This window comes from Canis lupus, chromosome 20 (assembly GCF_003254725.2).
Source record: "Canis lupus dingo isolate Sandy chromosome 20, ASM325472v2, whole genome shotgun sequence".
Taxonomy (NCBI): domain Eukaryota; kingdom Metazoa; phylum Chordata; class Mammalia; order Carnivora; family Canidae; genus Canis; species Canis lupus.
Genome location: NC_064262.1, coordinates 16,967,886 through 16,989,669, shown reverse-complemented (window position 1 = coordinate 16,989,669; position 21,784 = coordinate 16,967,886). Strand labels below are relative to the sequence as shown.

Genomic DNA, 21,784 nt, shown 5'->3' with positions numbered 1-21,784 from the left:
AAAATTGGTAATGACAGAATCGAAGTATGTTTAAGAATATTATTTCTTTCCTTGAATCGGTGGCCGTACATATTTGCTACCACACTGTCTTCATAATTACTTAATTTGTATTCTTAAATTATGGTAATATTTTAAACTTGTAGAATATGTCTTTTTCTCTCTTAAGTTCCATAGCAATTTCCATAAGATAGATGACATAACTGGTTAGATGAAAATAATAGTGTGTAATTATTAGGTCAGTTCCTCAGAAGCACACCATGTTCAACATCAGCTCAATAATCCTCACCAGCCTTCTGAAGGGCAACAGTAGCTAGAGTATCAACCGTACAGTTCATATAGAGACGCTGGGAGTCTCATTTTAATGACCTTACCCAGATGTCATGCACTATGTCAGTGATGAAAAGAGGACTCCCACCCACACCTCTGCTTTTGCTCCTCTGGTCTGCTATCTTTGTTGGGGGCCTATTTAAAAAGTTGCTGTTGGTTTTGTTGCCAGTTGTCTGAAAACCAAATACAAAATACTCCTTCTGTTTCTTCAGGGGTCTAGACACCAAAGAGCATGGTAGTTTAGATAAGATTTTTCTTAAAAAGTGTTAAATATGGTGGCAGTTTATTTTAAAATTTGCCAAAGAACTTTATCAAATGTAGTTATTTTCCTTGGAACAAAGGAACAAATGGATAATTTTATTTGTACTCATTTATTGTTAGTGGAGGCTGAAGGAAATTGTAATTCTAGATTGCAGTATGAAACTAAAAGCTTGTGGCCTGAGTCATCTGGGCACTGCTAAAGCCCCTGGTGAATTTATATCCTTATGGTAGTAAAAATTATCTTGGTTGCAAAACTTAGAATGCAGAGTATAAACAATGATTGTGAAATCTCAGGAAGGTTTTCTTTTATTTTCATTTATTTTACCGTAGCTGATTTAAATATTTACCTTGGCATTGGCTTGAACTTGAAATCATTTTGCTGATACAGCACTAGTTTCAACTTAATTCCAACTAATCCATCTAAAGAGTATTTTAGTAACTTAGACTGACTCAAGATGCATTGCAAATTCTGTAAGAAAACACTGTATATGACACTAATTCATTAATATATTCATTAATGTATTATTTTATTCATTTTTGAGAGAGCAAGCATACAAGCAGTGGGAGAAGGGGCAGAGGGAGATAGAGAATCTTAGACTGGTTTCATGTCCCCAGCACAGAGCCCAATGCGGGGCTTGATCTCACAATCCTGAGATCATGACCTGAGCCAAAATCAAGAGTTTGACACTTAACCACGCTTCACCACACTTACCGACTAAGCCACCCAGGCACCCTCATATATATGGCATAATTAAATCTCTCATATATACAGACAAAATTACTGTTTATATAAACAAACATTATAATCTAGGGCTAACGTCACAGTTTTTATGTATTCTATATAATTGATTCATTTAAATGCATATTCCTATTTTTGAAACGAAACAAGTGGTTTAAATCACCTTAATGCTTTCTTTTTTAAATTAAAGTACTGCTTGATTAAAAAAAAACTAGAGTGGAAGTAACCAACTCCCTCTAGTAGAAATTCCTCCACTAAATTTTCCTATACAGAAAAATACAGTGGAAGCTGGGGATGGGATTGGGTGGGGGCACTCTCTTTTAAAGAAGTAGTCAAGAAGCTGGGAAATTATTTTATTAGAGAGAAGAGCTACATCTTTTAGGCGCAAATGTATAAACATGCATATTATTGAGAAATATAGATTTACTCGATCTCTCTCTTCTCTTAGAAGGCAGGTGGAAAAGATGGATAGAGTCAGGTGGAAAGAGTTCTGACTGAAAAGTCATGGATATGAAATCCCTTTCACAACCTACAACATGTCTTTTTTATATCTTCCAGTTTTTTGAGAGTGAAAAAGTAGAGTATAGAGGAAAATGTAGACAAAAACAAAAATCCTCTGTGGAATTTCTTAGTAAAATTCTTTCATGTGTGAACAGTGAGACTTAAGGGAATAATCAAGGCATCTAAATTGTGGGCTTCTTATGACTTAGGGATGTGAGGAACTAACTTTCAAACTTGAACTTAGAGAATGACAAAAATTTTCACAAGTATTTCAAAACCGAAGAGGGGGATTTAAAATCTTCCAAACACCATCCCTCTATTGCAGTGTTTCTTATTGCCATTTAGAGTGGTTTGCCACTATCTCTGAGTCAATGTATTCATGATCACACTAGATGAGACTTGCCTTCTGTCTTAGCCTTTGAAATCCATGGAGCAGAATGGACCTGGACTGGAGTACAGGGTGACCTGGAAGCCACAGGGAGCCCCTGTGGAATGGGAAGAAGAAACAGTCACAAACCACACCTTGAGAGTGATGACACCTACTGTCTATGCTCCTTATGATGTCCAAGTCCAAGCCATCAATCATCTTGGCTCTGGCCCTGAGCCTCAGTCAGTGATTCTCTATTCTGGAGAAGACTGTAAGTGATGCACTTGAAACTGCTAAGCACTCCAAGAGCAATTTCTTTCAAGTATACATTGCATTTCTGTTGATGATCATTTTTGAGCAACTACTGCATGCAAAGAGGATGTACTAGCTGTGGGAAATAAAAAGAAATTTAACACGTGGTTCCTACTCTTAAGGTTGACAGCAGGATGGCCAATCACTATAAAGTGGTAAGGAATTATGTTAGTTTTAATTTTATTCAGTTTCCCAGTAAAGCTATTTCTTAAAAAAAAAAAAAAAGAAAACTATTTCTATATTAAAAAATCAAAGGCCGGTACTCATCACTGCAATTAGTTAAGCAGCATAACTGTCATAAGGTTTCTGGTTACATTTGTCCTTACTTGTCAAAGACTTCCCAACAGCCTCCTGCTGTCATGCCCTGGCCTCAGTTGTAGGTCTGGAACCTTCCTTTTTTTTTTGGTCTAGAACCTTCCTAATGCAGACAAGATACAGACCAAGATTTGTCTATAGAATTACACAGACTCATACACACACAAACACACACACACACACACACACACACACACACACACACACTGTTTTGAGGTATTAGTGATATGCCCATTATTAGACTCTTATCCCATAAGAACTATTACAAATAGATTATTAAAGGAAGGAAATATGCTGTATTCCATGTCACTACACAGGAGTTATTCTCATTGTTTTTCCCATATCCAAAGGAATATTTTGATCCAAGAATGGAAAAAGGTTAAGAATCTGAAATTCTCAACCTCCTTATTCATCAACTATCTAAATTTTTCTACCCAAATAAAATTACACAGGGCATATTACTGTGAGTTGAGATATTATTAATCTTGGCTGCTCTGCATTTGGTACATTCTTTTGCAGTTAGATCCCCTGTAGAATGGGGATAATAATACCACTTTTTAGGGTTGTTCTAAGGATTATGTGAGCCAGTCCCTCAGAACAGTGCCTACACACAGCATATGCTCAGTTAATGTTAGCTGCTGTTATTAATAGATTGATCAAACTCTCAAGTAATTATAGTTACATTATTTAGTTCATTTGCTTCTAAAGGCAAGTTACCCACAGTATGTTTCACTGGCCCTTGGCTACAGTTCCATTGCCCGGACTATATCCACCTGGAGAGCTGCATTTCTCAGTGTGGTGCAAGCTATCCTCTTCTAGAAACCTCTTTGGGCTCTGAGAACTCCTCTGTAATGAGAAACTCTCTTGGTTACATTTGGAATTGATTTCAAAAGAGTGCTTTGCTCAGATTAAGCAATAGGAAAAAAAATCACCTTTGAAAATGATCCTAATAATCACATTTGGGGGTTATTGAAAGCTCATCATTTTTATGTACTTAACAGATCCTGATACAGCTCCAGTGATCCATGGGGTGGACGTTATAAACAGCACATTAGTTAAAGTTACCTGGTCAACGATTCCAAAGGACAGAGTACACGGACATCTGAAAGGCTACCAGGTTTTTATCATAGATTTTCTTGTTGTTGCTGCATTAATATCTTAAATACAAATAAGAACTGATCTCAGAAGAAGCTAGAAGAGAATCTGCCACTGTGATTGATCTGTTACAGGGTTTCTTTCTATTTCCTTTACAGATAAATTGGTGGAAAACAAAAAGTCTGTTAGATGGAAGAACACATCCCAAAGAAGTAAACATTCTGAGATTTTCAGGACAAAGAAACTATGGAATGGTTCCTTCTCTGGATGCCTTTAGTGAATTTCACTTAACAGTCTTAGCCTATAATTCCAAAGGAGCTGGTCCAGAGAGTGAGCCTTATATATTTCAAACACCAGAAGGAGGTAAGAATAATAGTGAAGAATAATGCCAAATTAAACATTTCCCTTCTTATTAGCAGTTAATTAATATTTACTTCATATGAGTTAGCTTCTCAATTTCTATGAAAAACTGGAATCTAATGGAGCTTTTTTTTAAAGAAATTTACCAATTTATGGGTATGTCTTCTTGGTCTTTTGCTTTCTAGTACCTGAACAACCAGCTTTTCTCAAAGTCATCAAAGTTGATAAAGACACTGCCACTTTAACCTGGGGACTGCCTAAGAAATTGAATGGAAACCTAACTGGCTATCTATTACAGTATCAGATAAGTAAGTAGAAATTTGAATTGGATCCACCTATTTATTTTTAAAGGTTTATTTGTTTATTTGTTTATTTGAGAGAGAGAGAGAGAGAGAACAAGAGAGAGAGAGAGAGAGAGAGAGAAAATGAGCAGGAGAGGCAGAGGGAAAGGGAGAGAGAATCCCAAGCAGACTCCACACCAAGCATGGAGCTCAATGTGGAGTTTGATCCTATGACCCATGAGATCACAACCTGAGCCGAAACCAAGAGTCAAATGCTTAACCAGCTGAGTCACCTAGGCATCCCTGGATCTACTATTAATATTTCATTTTTTATTGAGTATTTGATTTGCTATGCTGAGAATCTAATGATCACAGTTTATAAGCTGGCATATTTCCTTACAACAAAGGGGTCTGTAAACCGGCTTGCAGACCAAATCCAGCCTGCTGCTTGTTTTCATTAAAAGGCCACACATGTTATTTACATTTGTCTATAGCTGTCTTCTCACTACAGTGGCCTAGTTGAGTAGCTGTGACAGAGACTCTGTGGCTTACAAAGGCTGAAATATTTATAATCTAGTTCTTTTTAAAAGGATGGTTTGCCAATCCCTGTTTTAGAAGAAAAGTCAGTAGGTACCAGAAGACATGTGTTTGATTCTTATATATAAGAGGCCTTGAAAATTAAGAAACACGCCAAAGAAAAGAGTAGATAAATGATGTAACAGTGATTCAAAGCGTGCATAACTTCCACACTACATTGCCTCTTTTGTCTCCAGCAAGTGCTTCTAGTCTCAACCCTAAATGTACTTCTGCTTATAGAATCCTCTATGGTTAGCCCACTGGTGTAGGCAGGTTGCTTCGAGAGCATTAAAGAGTTGTCTTTGGACCATTACTTGGAATGGACTTTGCTTTGTGCTGCTGTGCCATTTGGTTGAAAATAACATGTTTAGGGAAAATCAGGTCATTTTTCATCATAGTGCCTTCCATGTCTAACAGTCTTCACATCTAGGCATCATCTCAAAATGGAAATTAGGGAACTAAAACCATAGAAAGTTTTAGACTTTGAGGACATGAGTTCCAAACAACAGAAACATTAGGGCTATGCTGCTTGCAAAAGCCACCTTGATGGGCTACTCTGCCTCCAGGTAGTTCAGAGCTTGTCACAATTCAGGTTATGTATCAGTTTTAGCTTCTGATGGCTTGTTCTGAGTTGGGCCATATGATTAAATAGATACAGGCATAATCCCAATAGAGGTGGCACTTTAGCATTTTTTGAGTGTTTGCTATGTAGCAGGATCAGTACTAAGTGCTAGCCCTATATTTTTTCATTAAAATAGAAAAGCTAGGAGGGATGTATTTTCACTATTTCATGGATGTGAGAATTGAGGCATACAGAATTTACTTACCTAGAGCCATGCAGTAAAGTAAGTATTAAGCAAGATTCAAACCTAAATCAGTTTTATTCTCCATGCTGAGCTCTTAAGCCTACAGTATTCCATGAAGTGGTTTTCAAATATGTAGAAAGCACTGAAGAAATATTTGAAGACTCTTTAAATGTTAATTTGTTTGGTAAGCTGATTTATCTTTATCCTAATAGTAAAGAAACTTAGCATTAATTAAATTCCAACCTTTGTGTTGATCTGTATGTAAGATTTAAATTTATTTTAAAAACAGGTTCTTAGAATATAGAGAGAAAAGTCTGGGAAATAACAACTGCAGTGATTATTGTACTGCTTAATATATGCATAATATATGGATTTTTAAATGAAATCATATAATCATATACTTACTTTGCTTTCTATTAAGTGATTGAAATATTTTTAGGTAGTTTATCTCTTTTTTTAAGATTTAAAATTTTTTTTTTTTTGAGAGTGAGCACATAAGAGTACGAGAGAGAGAGAGAGAACATGAGCAGGGCGGGAGGGTCAGAGGGAGAGGGAGAAGCAGACTCCCTGCTGGGCAGAGAGCCCAGCATGGGGCTAGAACCCAGGGCCCTGGGATCAAGACCTGAGCTGATGGCAGATGCTTAACCGACTGAGCCACCCAGGCACCCCAATAATCTATCTCTCTTTTGTTGCTTGGTATATTCTAAATAGTTGTTGAGTATGTGTATGTGTATTTCTCTCAATTTATAAATTATTATAGTTTTTCAGTTGACTTTGTGGTATTTTATAGGAATGCTCTCAAATCTATAAAGAGTGGTCTTTCTTTCTTTCTTTCTTTCTTTCTTTCTTTCTTTCTTTCTTTCTTTCTTCCTTCTTTCCTCCCTTCCTTCCTTCCTTCCTTCCTTCCTTCCTTCCTTCCTTCCTTCCTTCCTTCCTTCCTTCTTTTTAAAAGTTTTTATTTATTTGAGAGAGAGAGAGAGAAAGAGTGAGAGAGAGCATGAGTAGAGTGAGGGGCAGAGGGAGAAGCAGACTCCCTATTGAGCAAGGAGCCTGATGCGGGGCTTGATCCTGGGACTGTAGGATCATAACCTGAGCTGAACGCAGATGCTTAACTGACTGCACCACCCAGGTGCCCCAAGAGTGATATATCTTTCTAATTTTCTAATTTCCAACATTTGGATCATTTGTTCATTTTTCATTTGTGATGTAATTGCATTATATAGACCAAGGAAGGCATTTTTATGTGAGTGTGTGTGTGTGTGTATAATAAAACTATATATATATATATATAACTATATATATATATAGTTTTTCAGCTGTATGATATCTTAGATTGAGAGTCAAGAGGATTTATTCTAGCCCTTCCCTTGTCACTAAAAGTTGTACAGTTTTGAGACATGTTTCATTTCTTGGACTATTCTTATGGTAATCTTACAATATGTTGTGCTCTTGCACAAATCCCGTGATTTTGCTGGTTGCAAGTTCATTGAAAGGCACTGTCTAATTTATCTTTTTTTCTGATTAGTACCTGCCATAGTGCTTAATATATAGTAGATATATTAAAATATGTAATGCATTAATTAGTTTATTGATCCTACATATAATAAGTAGTTATTTGGTGCCTCATATTAAATCAGAAACCATAGAAGACACAAATTGTTGTCCAAACTTATTACACTAAAAGATTTAAAGTGCTGGGGCACCTGGGTGGCTCAGTGGTTGAACATCTGCCTTTGGCTCAGGGTGTGGTCCTGGGGTCCTGGGAGCAAGTCCTACATTGGTCTCCCAGCGGGGAGCCTGCTTCTCCCTCTGCTTGTGTCTCTGTCTTTCTCTCTGTATCTCTCATAAATGAATAAATGAAATTTTAAAAGAAGATAAAAAGTGCTTAAATGAAGGATACAATGAAAACATAATATGGGGAAAAGTCCATCAGTTTTAATAGGTGATGGCATAGTGATTAAGAGCATGGGCTCTGGAGTGGAAAAACTATAGTTAGGATTCAAATTTTGGTTGGCCATTTACTGGCTCTAAATCTAGACAGAGTGTTTATTCTTGCTAGACTTCAATTTTCCCATGTATGCTATTGTACTAAAATTCCATTTATGTCATAGAACTGAAGAAATTGATGGCAATGAATAATTAAGACAGTACCTTGCATACCACAAGCATACACAGAATCAAAAGTAAGGGGCAACGTAACTTGAATTGCTAAGGGTATGAAATCTGAAGCACTGTTGTTCATGTTTATTTCTTTAGTAAATGACACCTATGAACTTGGAGAACTAAATGATATCAACATAACCACTCCATCAAAGCCCAGCTGGCGTCTCTCAAACCTCAATGCAACTACCAAGTACAAATTCTACTTGAGGGCTTGCACTTCGAAGGGCTGTGGAAAACCAATCACAGAAGAAAGCTCCACGTTAGGAGAAGGGAGTAAGTGCAGGGTGCTCTCGCATGCTGTTTTTTTAAACCGCTCTGAAGGGATTTTACCATACTAGTCGCTGTAAATTAGAAATGACTGTGATCTCAATCTGTCTGACCTTTTGTTCTTCATTGATATAGATACAGAATTTATTTCTCTTGTTTGTAAAGTTCACGTTGACTCAATTTATGGATTACTACACAACAGCAATGAAACTATAGCCTCAGTGTATAGAAGGTCAGGAGCTATAATTTTACTTAATTAAAATTGGAGTACATAAGGTCATGAAGTTATTCATAAGGTTCCTAGAGGGATATTTTTCTTTTGGAAATGTTTTCACATGGAAAAAATATTTGCTTCTTGCCCTGGTAGACATTTTATAACAATAATCTAATACATTTCACTTCCATGTCTTGACTCCATACTGGCTTGGAGATGGCCCATCAATCTCTGGTTTAGTTCGTATAATTCTCCAAATTCATCTGCATTTCTCTGTTTGTTTGTTTTTTTTCAAACCTAGGCCGATTTTCCTTCCCCAAATTTTTTGACAATTATGATTTTAGCAGTGTTCTTGCTCAACTTAAAAGGAGAGAAATTAAGAAGGTAGAGCCTAAAAAGGTAAATGAATCAGAGGAACCGCTGCACACACTCATAAGTTAAAAAAAAAAGGAGGGCTTTGTGCTGGATGCAGGTTGATCAGAAGGATATTTGAGGAAGGGGACAAGGAAAAGTGAGATGGCAGGAAGGCAAATCAAATCATTTGCTTATCTTGTACTATATGTCAAACACTGCTCTGGATGTGTTTCCATATTTTAGATTAGAAAAAAGATAGAATCAATGGCAAAAGAAAGTAGTAATGAGAAAAACTAAGTCATCACTCATAAAATATTATTATAAAATATATTCAAGTGTATGTGAATCACTGTAAAATCAGTGTTTGTGTGCGAATGGATATGCTCTGATCTTTATGGTTTGTTTTTACTTATTGTCCTTCCTGTATCTACATAATGAAGAATTTCTGTAGTCCTCAAATACCCTAAATACTCAAAACTCCCTCTTATGGGAAAACTATGTATATTCAAAGAGTTTCTCCCAAGAAACCCACAAATTACTCCCAAGAACAAATGAGGCACCAAGTGAGATGAAGACTCATTTACCTACTCAAAAGAGAGATTTAAAGATGATGATTGAAAACTTTTTAGTAACTACAAGAATCTTATTTCTCAAGAGTTCAAAGTGGCATCAGGTGTTCGATACAAAGAAAAGAAGTTAGAATAGTAGCAATGTAAATATAGAACTTACCTTTTTTTCAAAACAGAGTTTGAGGCATGGAGAGGGTTTCTATTTTGTTAGAACCAAGACCATAATATGCATGAGAAATGCTAATCCCATTATTGCTAATTTGGAGCTGATAAGAAAAAAATATTCACAAAATTCTCTTACAATAGTAGTAGCTACCATATATGTATATGGAAGTATTTAGAAAATCTGGGTTTAGTCACTTTCGTGTTTGAAAAAATGTTTTTAGCAGATGAGAAATGCTGTTTGTGTGATTTGATAAATGATGCTGCATCTTCTTTGCAAATTAAAGATGCAGCTAATGTGCTTGAGTGTCTTACAGCATATTTCTTCACTGCCCTGTGTCTCAGTAATTTGAAACTGTTCCTTACTAGTATGTTTGTGTTCTTTTTCAGGATTCTGCATTTTCAGCTTCTGCCCCTTTCCCACTTGACACTGATTTCTCTTCTGTAGGCATATCTCGCTGTATTTACAGGAAAGAAACTATAATCTCTTTTGCCACTGGATTTCAGCAATGATCTTTGAGAAAGGAAAAATATATATTCCACTAAGGAGATAGATCTTGATATCACAAGACACTCTAACTTTTGTGCAAATTGGAATCTATTTCTGTGTGTCTTTCTTCTCTTTGCTCTGCCTGAATGGCACTCTTTAAGGTCATCTGGCATTTATTCAGAGAACAGGATTTGATACACAAGCTTTTTTTTTTTTTTCTCTCTGATTGTTTTTAGTTGTCACTCTGATTTTTAGGTGGCTCACATTCCATAGTAAAGGGTGGGGGAGATGATGGAGCTAATAAAAAATATTTGTGTCATTGCCAGTGTGGACAAAACACTTGATTTGCTCTATTTTTCAAAAGCTTGCACTACTTAATGTTATACTAATATTTCTGTTTTTCAAAGTCAAAACTAATTGTATTCTATTTCAGTGGTGCTCAATCTTAAAGGCTTTGCTCAACTAATATAACTGGCTATATTTCTCCCATGGTAACATTTTTTAATGAAGCCCTTTTGTTACCAGTAATTATATCATCAATTTCTAGTCTAGGGTTGAAAGTTATAATCAAATGATAATGTGTGACATATACCCATTTGAAACAGGGTTTTGTAACTTTTAATATTCTCAACATGGCATGTATTATTTTATATTCAGTATAAATTATTAACATTTTATGGCTTACATTTATTATGTTGAATTGATTCTTAGCAAAACTATGGATCAAATACAAAAATATTTTACAGATTTTGTTGCAACATCAGAAATTAAATGTATATTTAATTACACTTGACTTATTTGTATCTGCTACTATGAGATTCTAGAGTTAATATATTGGCATATTCATGTTTCTTTTTTAAAGTATTAATGTCTCATAACATTTTAAAAATCTCAGTGCATTTTATTTAAATGTGCCTCGAAACCTGTACTTAATTTACCTATAAACCTGCTTATATTTCTACAAATTTCAAGTATTTAATATATGACCATATTATGATACTTTTTCCATCAATATTTGTAGGGAAGACCAAGGCAAAAAAAAAAGTAAAATATATTTAAAATTATAATGATATTTGCTTTCAAAAATAAGCTAAAATGGCCACGTTCAGCTTCCTGCTGGGTCTGTAAAAGTTCAAATTGCACAAAATGACATTGCATAATTTTTGAAGCTGTGTTTGGTTTTTAACCATTCATATGACTGAGCAGATTTATAGTATCATTTCATCAAGAAGTACATCATCTTTAAAGGACATGAAATAAGTTCATTTCATTTCCACAATTTCAGTATATTAAGAAAGAAAATCTTGAAATGTTGCTTTTCTTGATGTCCTGATAATTCAAAAACTATATGAGGAAAAATATGCTACAAATGGCTCTCCTCTCAAATAACATTATTTAATTTATTTTATTTTATTTTATTTACTTTTCATGTCCTGCTTTTCAATGATTACAATTTATATGATTTAACTGTGTACATTTCTTAGGTAAAAGTATCGGGAAGATATCAGAAGGAGTTAATCTTACTCAAAAGACTCACTCAGTAGAGGTATTTGAGCCGGGAGCGGAACATATAGTTCGCCTATTGACTAAGAATTGGGTTGATAACAATAGCATTTTTGAAGATGTAATTGAGACAAGAGGGAGAGGTGAGACATGAGATTGTATTGGGGGCATTCTTAGACAATAAATCTATGTTTTGTAGATTATTTAATTTTACATACTTCTTGTATTAAAGAAAAATACATAGTACATTATAAAGATAATAGTTTCAGTTTGTTTTGGCTTAGCATTTTAAAATTATCAAAATGAAAAATGTTCCACAAGGATCCAACATATCCCTTATTGTTTTTACCAGAGTAGTTGACTAAAAAAAACAAAACAAAACAAAACAAAAAAACTCCTGTCAATTAACACATGTTAATAACAAAAACTAAAAAGAAAAACAAAAGAAAACCCACAGAATCTCCATGGACATCTGCATATAACCAAGGCAGCTTGTGCTTTTGCTTGCTTGTGCTGCTTCTGTATTTAACTTGATCTGCCTCCACTATCCCTTGGTTTTCATTCTCAGAGTCAAATGCAACTTGAGGAGCCCTTTCTAAATAAAGAATGAATGATCTATCAGTATTCTTCCAACGAAATGTCCTTTAAATCACATTGCCTCTAGGGTCACTGAAATGAAAAATAAAACTGATACTATTCTGTATGTTTAAAAATTATGTTTCATTTTCCCAAAAGGGGCATAATCCCCAAAACTATTTCCAGCATTCAATGTGTGACTTCTCTTCGTATAACAGAATACGCTGGTTTATATGATGACATCTCCACTCAAGGCTGGTTTATTGGATTGATGTGTGCGATTGCTCTTCTCACACTAATATTGTTAACTGTTTGCTTTGTCAAGAGGAACAGAGGTGGAAAGTACTCAGGTAAAGCTGTTTCTTAATATAGTAATATACTTTCACTTTATTAAATGGTATTTTCTAGGAGGCAGTCTTCAGAAACATCTTTTGTTTTTTAAATTACACATTTAAGTTAAATTTATGTGAGCACAATAGACATGCAATGAATGTACTGAGAGGAAAAAGAAATCTATATTAGCTAACTAAAGGATTTGTGGTCTGGAATATTATTTCCAGGTGGCTACTTGTTTTCTACTTTCTAGTACTTAAATAGTCTCTAATGAGGCTTATAATACTTCCAAGTTTCTATTTTTCTGTCTGTAAAATATCAGAGATGTGAAGAACACTAATCACTAAACCACACATGCATATTTTAACATCTTAAGAGGAAAGGACATATTTACAGCATGGCTTGTCATGCATTTGTGATCCAGAGAATATTTGCACTAGTACATTCTAACAGTACTGGCTCCACTAGTCAGCTTTGCTAGAGTCAACCATTGCTGGGAGTGCATTTATTACCATGACATATATTAGATACACTGTCTCCTGAGTTAATGTACTTAAAATGTAAATAAAAATCATCATAGTTAGTATAACGGTTGGCTTTAATTGAATTCAATTTCCTAATTTATTTTATCTCTTTTAGATATACATATTGTGTTTTTGCTATTATTGTTGTTATTGCCTAGTGTTCAGGATGCTTTTATATAAGGGGAAAGATTTAGATCCCACTGCTATTAGTTTGATGATGTTCAGATTAGTGAGAAATTCTTTTACTGGCTTATTATTCATTCATCGAATATTTATTGGGAACCTATATGTATTTTGAACAAAAAAAGCATAATTTCTAAATTTTTATAACATCTATGCAATTTATGCATGGAAATTTATGCAGTCGTAGATCTCATTTTTTTTTTCATTTTTTTTTCCTATAAGGACTGAATTATTATGAATTAGATTTTCAATTATTAATGAATGTCCTAGTTAATTAACTGGAAAATTTAAAAACATGCAGCATTTCCTTTTCAGTATCCCCAACAAACAGTCACTTGTGAAGTGTGGCCCTATTGAAATTCTAATGATGGAAAAGAAAAAATGCCAGCATTTCACATTGTAGGACAAGTAAAAGAATCTCTTATGTCTCTGTAAGAAGTAGTAAAAGATGCCATGAAAAAGGATTGTTACAGGGTTCCTGGGTTCTTGCCTCACAGAGTCAAAGAATGAATCTTGCAGTCACAAATGGGTGAAGTGAAAATTTATGAAGTGAAGAGGAAAGCAGAAAGGAAGGAAAAAAGCACTCTAGAGTGAGAAGTGTCTGAATGGGTTGCCACTTAGGGCTTTTACTGGCAGTCTTTTATTGAGAACTGACTGGGAAGCTCATGGCCTTCAGACTCTTGTGGCATCTTGGTTTGATCCCTTATCTCTTGTTTGGCTCTGTCCCGGTGTCTCCATGTGCTAGGAATAGTTTTGGAGCCTGCTCAGGGGAGTCAGGGGCCTCCTATCTCTCCTGCCTAGACTTTCATTCCTTCCCTACTCATGGGACAGGATCTGTGGGCAGAAAGAGCTGTACTGGGATTGTGAGGAGTGACTGATTAAATATTTTTTAATTGGTGGGGGTGAGGGATAGCTCAGTTCTCCAAGGAATCTGAAAGCAAGGCTCTCAGAACCATGAGGGGCCAGCTACTGCTAAGATAAATTTACTTTGAAACATGAAGGCACTAGGGCAGCCACATGTTCCTTGTAGAGGGTCACTCTCTGCATGTTTCAGGGATCTATCAGCGGGGCTGCAAGCTGTAAAAAGATTTTAACGTAAGCTACATTTCTTTTGCCTTTGTTTCCCACATCAGGAAAACATTTTTGAGTTTTCCTAGTAAAGTGAAACAAAAGAGCCTCCTTGTCCTATGTCCCACCCACTCTGGAATAAATCAAATTTAAAATGTCACTACAGACTTGAATATTCTGATTATTGAGGCAATTATGAGTAAGAGAGAGACCAGAACAACCAAGGAGTTGACTCTTAATCACTTTGGCTTTAGTGATATATATATCTGGTGTGAACCTGTGACATCTTCAAAAAGTTTTGGATAGTAAAATGTGTACCTAGTAATTTGGTCTCCATTGAGAAACCATACCTAAGTGTGACTCTTGCAGTAAGATTTATTACCCACACAATACTGACTAGCCACACGAAGATTTGCAATATGCTGTAATTTTGATGATAAATCGGGAGAATCCAGGAGATCCTTTTCCCTTTTTTCCTTAAAGAGGTAACCGATGGGTTGTAGATACAATCACAAAAAACAAACCAAAGCAAAAAACGAAAACAAAAACAAAAAACAACCCACACTTAGTAGTATCAAAAAATTGGAGGAATGCTGTTCTCATTGATTATCCATCTTTAACACCATTAATATATCTTTAAAAATTATTTATATCACTTTCACTGCTATTTGTTTTTCAGTGAAAGAAAAGGAAGATCTGCATCCAGATCCAGAAGTTCAGTCCGTAAAAGATGAAACCTTTGGTGAATACAGGTAAACAGTGTTCCATTTTAAAACATATCAAAACATGTATTCATCAGATTATAAGCTTAAAAATACAAAAACAAACAAGTATTTATTCTTAAAATAAAGATTACACTACTCTATTATAATACATTTTTAAGGAATAGTTTATAAAAATAGGGCCTACTTAAGAAATAGCAACCGACCTCTGGGTGCAAGGATGTGTGTAACTATACTCTAGGTAGATGTGTGCGTGCTAGGAGACTTTTCTTAAAGCTCTGTGTGCTATGCAAAGTACACAATTTCACTATTTTTATTTAAAGTATCTATTTGGAGTATTAAAACATCTTGAAGTCCTCAGCATGGACATCATGAACCCAGGTTGAATACATAAACATGTATTCTCTGCACCTACTGTGTAGACATACAAAGGTGAATAGGTTTCAGATCCTGTCCTCAAGAGGAACTTAGTCTGCAGAGGAAAAAACTTATCTCTGCAAATCACTACAATTAGATAAAGAGAATAAGAGAGCATAAAGGGGAAGGGATGCTGATAAAGGATCAAACAAAGAGCTAAGATAGGCTTTGAAGAATGAAATGGGTTGTGTTACTGTTAACGACTGTATGGAGCATGGCCAGACTTAAGATAGGGAAGTGTGCAATACCCGACCTGGGAGAAATTGCGAGGTATCTGGTATGAGGGAGGTAGCTCTGGAGGTTACGTTCAATATCCCATTCTCCTTGTTTTTGCTCACCATCTTCCCCCTTCCACTACCCTCTCCATTTCTTAGCCCTTCCTGTTTGGGATGTCCATGTTTTCCATCAGGTCCTATGCATATTGCAGCCAAGAAAGTTTGCAATACCTGGGCTTATACAGCCTTTAGCACCCAGGAGGCCAGAATTCATATTGGAAAAGAGACCTGATTGACGCTGACTGGCCCATCTCTGGATCCATTACTATAATTAGTGACTTGGAGCAGCATTATATTAGCTGTCCTGAATTAACTGATGTGCATCTGAGCCTCATTATAGGCTCTACTTTGCTCTATATTAATTCTTCTTTTTTTCCACTGGTTAAAAGCTCTTTTAATATTTCTTTACTAATCATGTTAACTTCTTTCCAGAATAAGGATCATTGAAGAAGAAGAAAGGAGAAAGGGAAGAGAGGGAGGGAGATAAGGAAAAAGGAAAGAAAGGAGACTGGGAGAGAGAGATACTTATAACTTCACGAATTTACAAATTGTAGCTGAACTTCTATGAGGCAGAAATCATTAGGGGCTTTGGCAACTGTTTAAAATATATTTGAAAGACAGATATTAATAGTTCAGTTTTATAGGCAAGAAAACTATGATAATGCCTTGTTCAAAAACTCATTCCCTCAGACTCTGCTGCCTCTTTAAAAAGATAAAAATAAGCCCCTGCTCTATTTCACCTGGCATCCCATTAATATAATTATCAATAGCTTAATTAAATTTATTTAATACCTTAATGTTTTCCATCATCTTTTCCCAAAACTACATGTTCATCCAGAAAATTATCTAGTCTCCAAGCTATCCCAGGATACAGTTTTACTGGATGCTGCTCTCACGCATGACATAAATTGTCACTTTTCCAGCTTCTGGCAATAGTTTTTTCACTACTTGTTGCCTGGTCTCTAAACTAATGCCACATTTTTGTTTTTGTTTTTGTAACTGTAAGCATCCCACTTCTGGAACCAATTACTGTAGGAATCAGGATAGCCTGGGTTATGCTGCTGTCAAAAACAGCTCCGAAATCTTTTTCTTTCTCGAACTATGTGTCCAACACAGATGGCTCTGTTCTTCTTGATCATTTAGGAGCACTGGCTGGTAAATGAGCATCTGGGATCACCACAGCAGAGGAAATAGAACATAGCAAATTGAGCACTGGCTCTAGGGTGACACGTGCTACCTTTGTTCACTTTTCTTGGGCCAAAGGAAGTCATATAAAAATGTGTAACTCAGGAAAGTCAGGGAAGTGCCACGCTGCTCTGCTCCCAGAGAACCAAGAGATGGACCTATTTGATGAACAACACTGATTACCAAATTATACAATGCTAATCACATTCTAGTCATGCATTTTTTTGATCAAATTCTTCTTTTTTCAAATTGTATAAAAACATTTAATTTGGTGTACAGCTTTATAGTGTGATAGTAGTTAGTACTTAAAAAAAATACAGATCCAGAAATTTAGAAGACCATATCATTTTATAGACATTTTACTAACTCAAGAGTTATTTTTGTTGCAGAATAAAACCCAAGCTATATATTTAGCATACTTGTAGTATTTCTGTTCTAAAAATGCCAGCCAACTTTTAAAAAATTCAACAAACTTGAGTTTATAAACTATATTAAAGGAAGTTCTTCAGTTACCAGAAAAAAGAATTTGACTGATTAATCAAACGAGAAATTTGGGGAAGGATTTAGCAGTATGTACAGGATCAAAGGTAAAGACAAAAGATCAAGACTCGATGACTGTGAGTCTTAAAAGTTCATGAAATCAAAGGGAGTAAAATTATCCTCTATGTATGTTAGCATATTGAGTGTCTGTATGTCTCAAAACTCCCAATTTTAAAGGGAGGCTGAAGTATCGTGAATAATAGAAAAGAGTTTCTCAATTACTCAGTATGACACAAATTGGTTATTACTTTTTAAACATTTATTTGTGAAGGGGTCATTTAGGGTTTATATGTCTGCACTGCTAATGTGAATGTCTTGAAATTTATAAGACCTATTAACACTTATGAATGCATCTTGTTTTCTGTGAATATCCCATATTAGATTTTGTTGAACTATTCTTTGTTTTGTAGTGACAGTGATGAAAAACCTCTCAAAGGTAGCCTTCGATCCCTTACCAGGGAAATGCAGGCCACAGAAAGCGCTGACAGCTTAGTCCAGTATGGAGAAGGTGACCATGGTCTGTTCAATGAAGATGGATCATTTATTGGCGCTTATGCTGGATCTAAGGAGAAAGGATCTGTTGAAAGCAATGGAAGTTCTACGGCAACGTTTCCACTCCGAGCGTAAATGTATCACATGTAAACAACATCAGTGGTTCACACCAACCTTCCATATTTATCTGTTCAAGGGAGCAAGAACTTTGACATAGGAATAGAAATGTATTGACAAAAGATTTCATCCAGAATTCGAACATCTTGCAATTATGTTGAGAAAAATAGCACTGCCTTGAAAAAATAAAATACCAAGCACTACAGGCCTATATTGTTTTTTGTTTTGTTTTGTTTTGGTTTGTTTTGTTTTTCAGGTGCTGAAAATTCAGAACACAAAACAAATCCTGTATTTAGATTCACCTCAACTGAATCCAAAGTATCCATTCTGTGTACTCCATTTTTGCCTGATTTTACTGTTCACTGTGTTTGCATAGTTGTTGCTACCTTGTGGGTTTTTCTCTGTGTGCACATTTGTATTCAGTCTCTGAGAACTGTCTTAGTGACTTTGCTTCACAACAGGTAAAAAGATGGTAAGCAAACTGGTTATTTAAAATGTAAAGAAGGATATGAATGTCTTATTAAAGCAGTTCATTAAATCTATACAGTCTTAAATCTATTATTTAAATTTTTAGTAGCAGGAGTCTTAGGTGAACAGTCAGCTAGTATTTATTGAGCACCTAACTATTTGCCCAGAGATGGTCATGTTTAAATAGAATTCTAACTTTTTCAGTTTCAACATGAATTTTTTTATGTCTATCAAAACCATCTTTGTTTTTTTGTTTTTTCTTGGACTAAATTCAGCTGCAGAGGAAGTGGTGGTCAGAAGGTTATCTTATGAAAGAATAGGCCAAGGTATCCATGATGCTGGAGTCTAATAGCTATACCTATTTAATATTTCCCATTTCTAAATTGACTGCTTCTACCTTTTTTCTATGTTTATATAATGGTATGCTCGCATATATTTCATGAATGCATTGTACATATTGTGTTAATATTTACACAGTTTAAAATATAGATGTGTTTTATTTTAAAGTGAGAAAAAGAACATTAACAGGCATGTCTGTACAGCTAGAATATATAGTAAGATAACATTTTTCATCGTTCCAGAGCTGCAACCAATAACATGAAGACTTTGTATAAAGCATTTGCATTTTGTTCTTATATTGCTTTTTCCAACAGTCTCAAAATAAAATATCATATAAATATTGAGGGAAATGTTTTCATATTTTTCAAAATAAGTTTTTATTGTTGAGTGTATTCTTACCCCAGCCCCCAAAAGAAAAACTGTTTACAGTAGAAATTTCTATACATATGTTTGCCTTTCACATTTTAGACATCTTCAGAGTGGGATCTCTCTGTTCTATCAAAGTCAGTACAAATTCAGGGAATTCATTTCCTGGCGTGTGGGCTACTAGTCCTTCTAAAATTGTACATGAAAATGGTTTAAAAATATTATGAAGGACTGTGTATGCATGCCAATAAAATTCAGTGTTCAACTTCTCACTTTATGGAAGCATTTGTTAACTTTACCACAAAACTCTTAATTATGTCTGAGTGAAAGTGACTCACAGATTTTACTTTATTTTTTGAACTGTAGCTATCAGTCATATATTGTTAAATCTGGACTTTGATTTATGCAGCCCACTGTGTTTCTTGTGAACCAAAATTAGGAATGTTTTTATAATGGTCAACGCAGTAATCTATATGGAGTATCTGTCATTTTAAACCTTGTGTGTCCTCCAAAATACATAAGCAGCAAAAGAATGTCTTATTTAAAACAATGCGTCATGGGCTCAGGATCTGACCAAACTCCCAGAAGTAAGAGCTTCCCAAGGGGATGGTATCATGGTCCTCACCCTGTGTGAGGATCCACACACCCCTCGGCGCACCTTGAGCTTCATCCCATCTGATTTCTAAAGCACTTTTCTGAAGGAAGAATAATCAAGTTTTGACTTCTCTGGGAGGAGTTTCTGGTACTCAGCTACCGATGAGGCCAAGGTTGGGACTTTTGAGTTTAGTTCTGCTGTTATTCTAGTTCCTCTTCTTTGTCATCAGCCAACAAGGTTTGAAGAGAATCATGAAGGTTGGAAATAATCTCCAAAAAGCATCAGGTGTTGATTTATTATAAGTTTGATAATCTTTAAGTTTGAAGTTTATGCATATACTGAAGTGTTTGGTTTTCCTAGACCTTGGTGTTTCCCTTTAGCAGACTGAGAAACACAGATGTTCCTGCTCATATTTTCTCAATGACCAAAACTTAACAGATATAAAAAATGACACTGAGTTATGACTGCCTTTTGCTTTTATTCTTCGTACCCTTTCTTAATAGTCTCTGGCTTCTACTGGGAATCTTCAGTGCAGAAGAAATTGGTTCATTACTAATTTTCTCTGTTAACTGTCAATATTATTTTAATGTAATAGGTTGTATATAATCTCAAGGATTGTTGGTGGGGATGAGTTCCTAGAGAACTGTCCAAGGGTTGGGGAAATCTAAGTTCTCTTCCTGGTTCCAGCACTGATTTTGTACATAAACCTTAGGCACGTTGACCCCTTTGCTTCAGACTGTCTGAACTATAAAGTGCTAATGATGATCTCAGTTACCTTATCTTTGTCACAGGGTGTTCTTTTTTATGAAGAAAAATTTGAAAACAATAAAAGCTAAGATGCCTTTTAACTTCATAAACTAACCTTTAATCGAATGATGTATCAAAAGTCACCCCACACATACCAACTCAACTTTTTTCCTGTGAACACATAAATATATTTTTATAGAAAAACAAATCTACAGGAAAGAAAAATCTACTGTTCAGTGAGCAGTATGATTTGCACATGCCATCAACAATTATTAATCAGAAAACAACTAAGCAGGGTCTTTGCTATACGGAAGTGTTTTTCACTGATTTTGCATGTGTATTTGTAAGAAAATGTGAATTTGGTGGATTATTCTATTGGTATAAAGGCATCTGATATTTTAGATGTACCCATGTTTATAAAAGTGTAAAGCACAATGAAATTATGCTGGAAGTCTCAAATAATATTTTTTCCTATTTTATATTCATGGAAGAGATGAGATAAAGAGAGAACAATAATGAGAAATGTTGGTGTGTTTTTCTAAGCATTTAAAACATAATTGCCAATTGAAGCCCTAAATATGTTTACATGCCATTAAGATATGATTCTTGTAACAATTTTAAATTGATTATAAAGGGATTGGATTTGTAATCTGTGGTAGTATATATTGTAGTGTTCCCATAGTGAAATAAGTAGGGTTGAGCCAAAGCTTACTTTGTTTTGTGTCTTAAATTGTTTGACTACATCATCAAAAGAGATAAAAGGTATGTAGAACTGGTTTACCTGATTACTATTTTTTTTTGGCTTAGATTAATACTCATAGCAGAACTTTATTAAAATGTGTTTGTGTTGTAGGTGGTGTTTGTATTATGCTTATGGATATGTATGGTTTAAAAATATTTTCATTATACAAGAAATTCAACTTTCCAAATAAAAGTTCAACTTCATGTACTCTAAAAATGTTTGTATTCTTTTGTATCCAGATAAGAAGAATAAGAATTTATATATACACCTCACCTCCAGTGGAATACTTATAAATGAAGTATAAATTAATAAAGTATAAATGACACATAAACAGACATTTTGATTTGAATGACTATACTTACAAATAGACCATTTAATAGTCACATCTACAAAATGTAATATGCCAATAAATTCAGCACTTATGATAAATGTA

General features: G+C 35.0%; 1 protein-coding gene across 12 annotated transcripts in view; it reads left to right on the top strand.

Annotated features, from left to right (window-relative positions):
• Positions 1 to 21,567, top strand: part of CHL1 (cell adhesion molecule L1 like) — a 195,426-nt gene extending 173,859 nt beyond the window's left edge. For 11 of the 12 annotated variants that reach the window (XM_025451569.3, XM_035702507.2, XM_049097436.1 and 8 more), the window contains 9 exons: positions 2,244 to 2,466; positions 3,824 to 3,939; positions 4,076 to 4,280; positions 4,463 to 4,585; positions 8,197 to 8,376; positions 11,644 to 11,805; positions 12,457 to 12,588; positions 15,026 to 15,098; positions 17,896 to 21,567. In XM_025451569.3, the coding sequence (XP_025307354.3) occupies positions 2,244 to 2,466; positions 3,824 to 3,939; positions 4,076 to 4,280; positions 4,463 to 4,585; positions 8,197 to 8,376; positions 11,644 to 11,805; positions 12,457 to 12,588; positions 15,026 to 15,098; positions 17,896 to 18,112 (1,431 nt within the window). In that variant the 3' untranslated portion in view covers positions 18,113 to 21,567. The remainder of the gene's footprint in view (positions 1 to 2,243; positions 2,467 to 3,823; positions 3,940 to 4,075; positions 4,281 to 4,462; positions 4,586 to 8,196; positions 8,377 to 11,643; positions 11,806 to 12,456; positions 12,589 to 15,025; positions 15,099 to 17,895) is intronic. The other variant, XM_035702513.2, reaches the window with a different exon arrangement.
• Positions 21,568 to 21,784: the final 217 nt, after the last annotated feature.